The following is a 9,809-nucleotide window of genomic DNA, read 5'->3' as shown; positions in this document are numbered from 1 at the left end:
GTGGGTATAAACTGATATTGGGGCACAGCCGGATACAGAAGGAAAGAAGGGTTATTTGGTTTTTGGAGCACATACTTAGACGGTTTCGTTTTTTTGGATGCCATGACACTTTTGCAGAGACCCTAAAATTGCCCTTACAAAATGGGGTCACTTCTTGGGGAATTCTAGTTCACTGGCACCTCCAGGGCTCTGCAAAAACATGGCGCCCAGAAAATCCCTCTAAATCTGTACCCCAAAAAGCGTAGTGCTCCTTCCCTTCTGAGCCCTGCTGTGTGCCCAAGCAGCAGTTTACACCCACAATTATAATTTTTAGACCCTCGGGATCGCCCACTTAATAGTTTTCGGAGTGCAGGTATCTGACAACACAAAGTGGGTGCAATGTAGTGGACACCAAAATGGCATATTTCTTGAAAAATTAAAATTTTCATTTTGTACATTAATTTTTGGGAAGCATTTTTAGGCTCAAAATGATAATACCCCTTGATTCATTCCTTGATGGGTGTAGTTTCTAAAATGGGGTCACTTTTGAGGGGTTTCCATTGTATTGGTACTTTAGGGGCTCAGCAAATGCGACATGGCACCAGAAAACTGCCTTCAAAAGCCAAATAGCCATCTTTCCATTCTGACCCCCGCCATGTTCCCATACAGCAGATTATGGCCACATATGGGGTATTGCCATGTTCAGGAGAAATTGTGTAACAAACTCTGGGGGGCTTTTAATTCTCTAACTACTTGCAAAAATTAAAAATATGGCGCTAAATGGACAATTTATTGGAAAAAAAGTAATTTTTAATTTTCACATCTCAATGGTAAAAAAATCTGTGAAACACCTGTAGGGTCCAAGTGCTCACTAAACCCCTTGATAAATTCCTTGAGAGGTCTAGTTTTCAAAATGGGGTCATTTTTGGGGGGGTTTCCACTGTTCTAGCGCTTCAGGGGCTCTCCAAATGCAACATGGTGCCTGAAACAGATTTCAGCTAAATTTGCCCACCAAAATCCCAATAGCGATCCTTCAGCTCTGGACCTCACAGCGTGCCCATACATCACTTTACATTCACATATGGGGCATTTCTGTAGTTGAGACAAAATGCGTAACAATTTTTGGGGTGCATTTTCTCTTTTATCCCCTTGTGGAAATGCAAATTTGGGGTTAAAGCAACATTTTATAACAAAAAATGTCACTTTTCCTTGTATTGGGCCAATTCTGTTACACTCCTGTAGGGTCAAAGGGCTCACTATACCCCTTGGTAAATTCGTTGAGGGGTATAGTTTCCAAAATGGGGTGACATTTTGGGGGTTTCCACTGTTTTGGCACCTTGGGGGCTCTGCAAACGGGACATGGTGCCTGAAAAGTATTCTAGCAAAATCTGGCCTACAAAATCCAATTAGCGCTCCATCCGCTCTGAGAGCGACCGTGTGCCCGTACATTAGGGTACCAGCACATATGGGGTACTGTCGTGTTCGGGAGAAATTGTGTAACAAAATGTGGGGTGCAATTTTTCCCTTAACCCCTTGTGAAGATGAAAAATTTGGGGCTACAGTGACATTTTATTATAAAAAAAAGTAATTTTTCATTTTCACATCTCAACGGTAAAAAAATCTGTGAAACACCTGTAGGGTCCAAGGGCTCACTATACCCCTTGATAAATTCCTTGAGGGGTCTAGTTTCCAAAATGGGGTGACATTTTGGGGGTTTCCACTGTTTTGGCACATTGAGGGCTCTGCAAATGGGACATGGTGCCTGAAAAGTATTGTAGCAAAATCTGGCCTACAAAATCCAATTAGCGCTCCATCCGCTCTGAGAGCAACCGTGTGCCCGTACATTAGGGTACCAGCACATATGGGGTATTATCATGTTCGGGAGAAATTGTGTAACAAAATGTGCGGTGCAGTTTCTCCTTTAACCCTTAGTAAATGTGTAAATTCTAGGGCTAAATAAATAGATTAGTGACAGAAATTGAAAAATGTAAATTTGACCTCCATTTTGTTGTAATTGCTGTGAAATGCTGAAAGGGTTAAGAAACTTTCTAACTGCTGTTTTGGATTCTTTCAGGAATGCAGTTTTTAGAATGGGGTGACTTATGGGGGGTTTTATTAGAGAGGCTTTTCAAGTACCCTTCAGAACTGAACTGGTCCCTTGAAAAATGTGTTTTGGAAATTTTCTTGAAAATTTGGAAAATTACTGCTTGACTTGTAAGCCTTAGGGTCAGTTCACACGTGAAAACCGCCTAGCTTATTTGTGCGAGGTAAAAAACCTCGAGGAGTTTTTTTGACGCTGTTTTTTGCATTCCGCGCGGTTTTTGACGAGGTTTTTGACGCGGTTTTCGCTAGGGTTTTTTTTTCCTATATGTGCTATAGAAACTGCAGGCGAAAACCGCGCGTTTTTTTGCAAAAAACCGCGCGGTTTTGTGTGCAAAAAACCGCGCGGTTTTTTACCGCGCGGTTTTCGCCTCCCATTCACTTCTATGCAATTCTTCAGGCGTTTTCCGCCTGAAGAAAGGTCATGTCGCTTCTTCAGGCGGAAAACGCTAGGAGGAAAAAAAAAGCTAGTGGTCTACATAGACCACCATGTTAAAGGAGAGGTTTTTGAAGCGAATTCCGCTGTCAAAAACCTCCCCTTTGCCCACGTGTGAACTAGCCCTTATAATATCTGAAAAAAAATGAAAGGGTGATTAAAATTTGATTGCTACATAAATCAGAGATATGGTTAATTATATTTATGAAAAAATTTGGGTAGTATGGATTTCTATTTGAAAGGCTTGCAATTTCAAAGTTTGAAAACTGCATTTTTTTCAAAATTTTCACCAAATTTCCTATTTTTTCATAATTAAAGACAAAACATATCGACTAAAATTTACTACTGACATGAAGTACAATGTGTTACGAAAAAACAATCTCAGAATCACTTGTGTAAGTTAAAGCGTCTCAAAGTTATTGCCATTTAAAGTGACACATGTCAGTTTTGAAAAAAGAGGCCTGGTCCTCAAGTCACTTTTGAGCTGTGTCTCTTAAGGGCTCTGTTGGCCTGGCAGAAAGAGGGGCGCACACACTTTGGTAGATGAGGCGCAGACTCCTATTCACCAATGCTGTGTTAGGGGAACCCTACACCTGCACCAATGGGATCCTAGTAGCGGTCTAGTCTATGGACTAGATTTGGCACTATATGCAATATGTACCATGCCCCTCTCCGTATAGTGACTGTGCCCTCTGTATTACACATGTACCGGCCGTATAAAGACTGTGCCCCTCATACACCGGCTATACGACGCCGATACTAAGATGCGCACTGGCCACATAAGTCTCCGCTATCTCCTCACAGACGCCGCTATAAACTACACGTTACAGCGACTCCTCCCACTCTCTGCTACTTCATTCATATAGGCCACCATGCCCCGCCCCTCACCGCCTCATGACGTTCCGGCCCCGCCCCTTGGAGCGGAGTAGACCGGAGAGCGGCAGAGATGGGGGGCCGGATCCCCACAGGGAGCACATGAGGCGCCAGTGACCCGGCAGGGTGTGCGGACCATGCACGGGCTCCCGCTGCTCCTCCTGCTTCTGACCTTCCGCCTGCAGTGTCTATCAGGGGCCCCAACTGTGACCCTTCAGCCAGCCCAGGTGAGAAGCCCGGGGGGCGATTCTTAGTTTCAGAGTAAATACTATACATCTCCTGCTCCTGAGTAACGCGTGCGATCCGCGGCCAAGACGCTCGGTCGGTCTAGCTCGCCAGTTGTTTGTTCTAGAGGATGCGGTTTGTCATTCATCTACTTTTTGGATGGGTTGGCACAGGGCGTTTTGTTTACGTTTCTCTGACGTTATGTAAATGCCGTTGAAAAACGCACACTGGCATAGTAGAAATGTGAACTCATAACTACAGGAAACAAAAAACATTGTGTAAATACAGCCCTATAGGAGCAGAACGATAGTAGCAAATGATCGTAGCACCAACGGACCCAAAGTGCCATTAATGGATTCTGGACAGAGTTTGTGCGGTCCTTGTGTTACATTGTGTTACTGCGGGTGTGATATAACATTGTCAGCGCTGCATATTCGGGGTGATAGATAGTGAACTGTATGTATGAGAGGTTGCTGTGCACGAGTCATATATTAGATTGTCAGCTCTGTGTACTAGAGATTGATACCTGTGTGATCTATGGTCTGCTCATCAGCTCTGCGTAGTGGTTGCTGTGTGTGATCTGTGTATTATAAGGAAGGGGTCTCTGCTTGTGTGATCTGACTATGGCTACATTCACATCTCCAATTGTGTGTGTTCTGTTAGGCTATGTTCACACTACCGTTATTACAGTCCATTGCTGTCATATGTCTGTGTCCATTTCCATTGAATGACCGATGGACACTCCTGTCATGTTTTACTTTTGTAACTGAAGAAAAGTAGGAAAGATGATGGCAGAAGGCTTCTGCCATGTGTTTTTTTTTTTTTGTTTTTTTTTTAATGTGGGGTGAATGCAAACAGATACCTGATGAAGGAGATTCCGTCTGCATCTGTGTTTTATTGTCCGTTGCTCTCATCCGTTGGTGGATGCACTGCCAGATCTGCAGTAGCTATGAGGCATTGCTGTATGTGAGACCCTTGTATTATACTGTCATCCCTGTGTATGAGGCATTGCTGTATGTGTGACTCCTGTATTATACTGTCATCCCTGTGTATGAGGCATTGCTGTATGTGCGACCCTTGTATTATCCAGTCATCCCTGTGTATGAGGCATTGCTGTATGTGCGACCCTTGTATTATACTGTCATCTCTGTGTATGAGGCATTGTTGTATGTGTGACCCTTGTATTATACTGTCATCCCTGTGTATGAGGCATTGCTGTATGTGTGACCCTTGTATTATCCTGTCATCCCTGTGTATGAGACATTGCTGTATGTGTGACCCTTGTATTATACTGTCATCTCTGTGTATGAGGCATTGTTGTATGTGTGACCCTTGTATTATACTGTCATCCCTGTGTATGAGGCATTGTTGTATGTGTGACCCTTGTATTATACTGTCATCTCTGTGTATGAGACATTGCTGTATGTGTGACCCTTGTATTATACTGTCATCTCTGTGTATGAGGCATTGTTGTATGTGTGACCCTTGTATTATACTGTCATCTCTGTGTATGAGACATTGCTGTATGTGTGATCCTTGTATTATACTGTCATCCCTGTGTATGAGGCATTGCTGTATGTGTGACCCTTGTATTATACTGTCATCCCTGTGTATGAGGAGTTGCTACATGTGTGATCCTTGTGTTACATTGCCATCTCTCTGTATGAGAGGTTGCTGTGTATGTTCCTTGTATTACAGTCAGCCTTGTACGAAGAGCTGCTATATGTGCGACCCTTGTATTAGCCTGTCATCCCTGTGTATGAGGCGTTGCGGTATGTGCGACCCTTGTATTATACTGTCATCTCTGTGTATGAGTTGCTGTATGTGTGACCCTTGTATTATACTAAAAAACAAAAGAGACACCGAGCACACTATATAGTGTAGAATGTCTGATAAATTTTGGTGGAAATAACCAGAAGATTTAAAAGGACCAAATGGCCTCTCACCTGATGAGGTTGTGACAATCGCTCACAACTACGTTTGGGGTTTACCGTCAGGTGGAGGAGGCAGCACGTCTGATGGACACCGGCCAAGGCCAGGGAAGATAGAGTTTTCAATGAAATGGAAAGACGGCGCTCTCAGGTCACAACAGGATTTTATTCAAAAAGACAATGATGCACAATGCTAAAAAATCGCCGCGTTTCGGGCACACCTGCCCTTTCTCAAGTGCGTAACTAATTAGAAAATAGATAAAACAAGTATTCACACCTTGTATTATACTGTCATCTCTGTGTATGAGACATTGCTGTATGTGTGATCCTTGTATTATACTGTCATCCCTGTGTATGAGGCATTGCTGTATGTGTGACCCTTGTATTATACTGTCATCCCTGTGTATGAGGCGTTGCGGTATGTGTGACCCTTGTATTATACTGTCATCCCTGTGTATGAGGCGTTGCGGTATGTGTGACCCTTGTATTATACTGTCATCCCTGTGTATGAGGCATTGCTGTATGTGTGACCCTTGTATTATACTGTCATCCCTGTGTATGAGGCATTGCTGTATGTCTGACCCTTGTATTATACTGTCATCCCTGTGTATGAGGCGTTGCGGTATGTGTGACCCTTGTATTATACTGTCATCTCTGTGTATGAGTTGCTGTATGTGTGACCCTTGTATTATACTGTCATCCCTGTGTATGAGGCATTGCTGTATGTGTGACCCTTGTATTATACTGTCATCCCTGTGTATGAGGCGTTGCGGTATGTGTGACCCTTGTATTATACTGTCATCCCTGTGTATGAGGCGTTGCGGTATGTGTGACCCTTGTATTATACTGTCATCTCTGTGTATGAGTTGCTGTATGTGTGACCCTTGTATTATACTGTCATCCCTGCGTATGAGGCATTGCTGTATGTGCGACCCTTGTATTAGCCTGTCATCCCTGTGTATGAGGCGTTGCGGTATGTGTGACCCTTGTATTATACTGTCATCCCTGTGTATGAGGCGTTGCGGTATGTGTGACCCTTGTATTATACTGTCATCTCTGTGTATGAGTTGCTGTATGTGTGACCCTTGTATTATACTGTCATCCCTGTGTATGAGGCATTGCTGTATGTGTGACCCTTGTATTATACTGTCATCCCTGTGTATGAGGCGTTGCGGTATGTGTGACCCTTGTATTATACTGTCATCCCTGTGTATGAGGCGTTGCGGTATGTGTGACCCTTGTATTATACTGTCATCTCTGTGTATGAGTTGCTGTATGTGTGACCCTTGTATTATACTGTCATCCCTGTGTATGAGGCGTTGCGGTATGTGTGACCCTTGTATTATACTGTCATCCCTGTGTATGAGGCGTTGCGGTATGTGTGATACTTGTATTATCCTGTCATCTCTGTGTTTGAGGAGTTGCTACATGTGTGATCCTTGTGTTACATTGCCATCTCTGTATATAAGGAAAAAGTATGTTTTTGTACCGTGTTAGCCAGTGGGTATGAAATATAAAAAAACTAAAAACTTGGGTCTTCAGTAGTTGATACCTTTTTTTAATGGCTAACTAATAATGATGACAGATTACAAGCTTTCCTCTTAGCTTCTTTCTCAGGTAGAAGAGGCCGAGTGCCGCGAAAGCTTGTAAACTGTCATCATTATTAGTTAGCCATTAAAAAAAAGGTACCAACTACTGAAGACTCAAGTTTTTTGTTTTTTTATATCTCTGTTTATGAGAGATTGCTGTATATGTTCCTTTTATTACATTGCCATCTATTTGGGTCAGCAAATTCTTCTTTGTTTCTGTGTCAGGATGACTTGGTAACTGCCCAGTGGAAGGGAACTTCAGAAGTGGCCCCTGAGGGTTTGGTGTCTTCTCCTGCAGATATTGTAACCACACAAGATCCCAAATTGTTCTTGAACTTGAAGGGTTTGTCCCAGGCCAACCTAAGCTCTGAGAACCCCAATATTCAGGTAATATTTGTTAGTGCGGGGCTAAGTTTAGGGCTTAATGGGCATGGTCTCACATCTGGTGGTGTCATCCTGCAGGTGACCATTGAGGTGGACCCCAGTTCTCAGACAGAAGTTGAGCTGGATCTGTCAGACACTCGCACGGCTTGGGGTGACCCGGAGTGGAGATCTCAGCATGAGCTCTTTTGGCCACTTTTCTGGGAATACAATGACTTCTCTGATGCAGAAATTTCCACAACAGATGACATGCGGTTAGAAAACCCAGAGGACTACTCATCACAGTATGACTGGGAAGACAACGTCCTCAGTGGAGGAGACCATGATGGACCCAGTCCACCCGGTGACAACTGGATGACCAACGATAAGTATCTTTATGGTGAGGTTGAAGACCCTCCTCTTGTGATACATGTATATGCCACTACAATTTTAGGGTGGTTTGGCTGATATTCTTGTTCACAAGTACAGTGACTGATTTCATGTGAAAATTTTGTAAATGTAGTGGAGACTAGAGGGGTAGCAGGTAAGTTTAGAGACCTGCAGGGAGAAGGCGGACCATTAATTCTGGGATATTTGGGTTCTGCAGATTATGAGGATGAGGATTGGAGTTCTTGGTCTCCTTGCAGCGCAACTTGTGGTCACCCAAATCAAAAACGCACCCGCTCCTGTGGATATTCCTGTACAGCCACAGAATCTCGTGTTTGTGACCTTCCTCCTTGTCCTGGTGAGATGCTCAAATTTATGAGAGTTGGGGGGTTATTAATAGATTATGGGGTAAATACTAATTGTTTTTGACTTTAAAGGACAAGAGGATGATGTAGAGAATTCAACACTTCTGTGGACAACTGACGCCAAGAGCATCTCTGTGACCCCAGAGACAGGTGACATTAACCTGCTCCCCCCTCTTAGAGGTTCTCCTTTTCTGCTCATCTCTAGTTCATCTTCTACCCCACTTCAGTCTCTCTTATGCTCAGCTGTCTCACACTCCTTCCATATCTCCTCTGCAGCTCATTCTTCTTCTCTTTTTCTCAGCCCTCCAGGATAGCTGTGACCGGTGGCTAACCTGTAAGAGTGAGTTTCTCAGTAACTATTTGCAGCGAGTGCTGACAGAATTGCCCAGCTGCCCGTGTTTTTACCCCTCGGAGGCAGTGTACAATTCCTTGGTGCTGCGGGATGAGAAGTTGGCCCGTAGTTTCCGGTGGCGTGATGCTAGCGGAACGCGGGAGAGACTGGATATCTACAACCCTGGTGCTCGCTTTTGTTTGCGTTCTTTGCTTTCAAGAGACAGTAGCAGCCTGGGTGCTCAACATTGCTGCTATGACCATTCCCTGAGATTAGTGACTCGTGGCCGAGCGGCTGGGATCCCAAACCTCATCAGTGCTGAGTTCTCTCCTGAACTTCATTACAAGGCAGATGTTCTGCCATGGATTCTGTGCAAAGGTGACTGGAGTCGCATCCACCCCATTCGTCCCCCAAACAATGGATACAAGTGTCCTGAGAACCCTTCTGAAGAGGAGTACCTTGCCCAGAAGCAGGAAGCTCAGGAATTCTAGGATATGTTATGGATTGATCCCTTTTTCCCAGGAATGAGATGCAGGATGGCACAGTGAGAAAAGCATCTTTACCAAAGAGCTGTAATATATTGGACATGTGTAATTATAAGTATGACCTTCTGCTACAGTAAGGTACATATATTTATTAGTGCATATTTTATATAAAACAGACCAATGGTCATACATTAAAGTGCTAATGTAAGTATTCCTTATTGAAGAGAAGCGAGCGGCTCCCCTTGTATTTCCTGTGGTCATTATTACAGAAGTGCTCAGCACATTTGCAATGTAACATGAGGAGACTTTATGCTTTGCTCTTCTGACCTACCGTAGATGTCATGGTTATACCGTAGATGTAGTTTCTTTAGTTTGGTGACACCTAGTGGACATGTAACACTATTACACACACTATGACCAAACAGAAGCAGAGGAACCTCTTGAATGCCCCCCACTGCATGCAGAAGTTCACTAGTAAACCATAAATATCTGCAACTACATAAATCTTCTGGATTTTTGCAGGAATCTGCTCTATGAAACCCAGAAATTTCAGCTGCTTGTGTCCAAATCTCATGCTGCTGGTGAGACTTGTGTGGCTCCAGCCTGAAAGATGATTACACTAGGGCACTTGTGGCATAAAAAATTGTAAATCTCTGGTCTCCAACTTTTAAACGCCGCTTACAACAAAAATGGTCATAAGTGGAATTTTTATGCCATGCCCAACTGTCCACACAAGGGGGAGCTTTTT

General features: G+C 43.7%; 1 protein-coding gene across 2 annotated transcripts; it reads left to right on the top strand.

The window, feature by feature from the left end:
* The first annotated feature begins 3,460 nt into the window (after positions 1-3,460).
* ISM2 (isthmin 2) lies at positions 3,461-9,323 on the top strand. 2 transcript variants are annotated; one of them, XM_075280667.1, is made up of 6 exons: positions 3,461-3,615; positions 7,359-7,520; positions 7,596-7,893; positions 8,101-8,238; positions 8,318-8,395; positions 8,547-9,323. In XM_075280667.1, the coding sequence occupies exons 1-6, from the start codon at positions 3,526-3,528 to the stop codon at positions 9,065-9,067; spliced, it is 1,287 nt and encodes a 428-aa protein (XP_075136768.1). In that variant the 5' UTR covers positions 3,461-3,525; the 3' UTR covers positions 9,068-9,323. The 2 variants fall into 2 exon arrangements, with proteins under 2 accessions (XP_075136768.1, XP_075136769.1); XM_075280668.1 differs by having other exon boundaries at positions 7,596-7,898; positions 8,109-8,238.
* Positions 9,324-9,809: the final 486 nt, after the last annotated feature.

This window comes from Leptodactylus fuscus, chromosome 7 (assembly GCF_031893055.1).
Source record: "Leptodactylus fuscus isolate aLepFus1 chromosome 7, aLepFus1.hap2, whole genome shotgun sequence".
Lineage (NCBI taxonomy): Eukaryota > Metazoa > Chordata > Amphibia > Anura > Leptodactylidae > Leptodactylus > Leptodactylus fuscus.
This window is presented reverse-complemented; position numbering and strand designations above follow the sequence as displayed.

Bases quoted from the DNA above. Each gene is read 5' to 3' on its own strand.
- ISM2 (XM_075280667.1), top strand. From the start codon at position 3,526: ATGCACGGGCTCCCGCTGCTCCTCCTGCTTCTGACCTTCCGCCTGCAG. The intron at 7,521-7,595 runs GTAATATTTGTT...GTCATCCTGCAG, and splicing joins CTGAGAACCCCAATATTCAG to GTGACCATTGAGGTGGACCC. The intron at 8,239-8,317 runs GTGAGATGCTCA...TTGACTTTAAAG, and splicing joins TGACCTTCCTCCTTGTCCTG to GACAAGAGGATGATGTAGAG.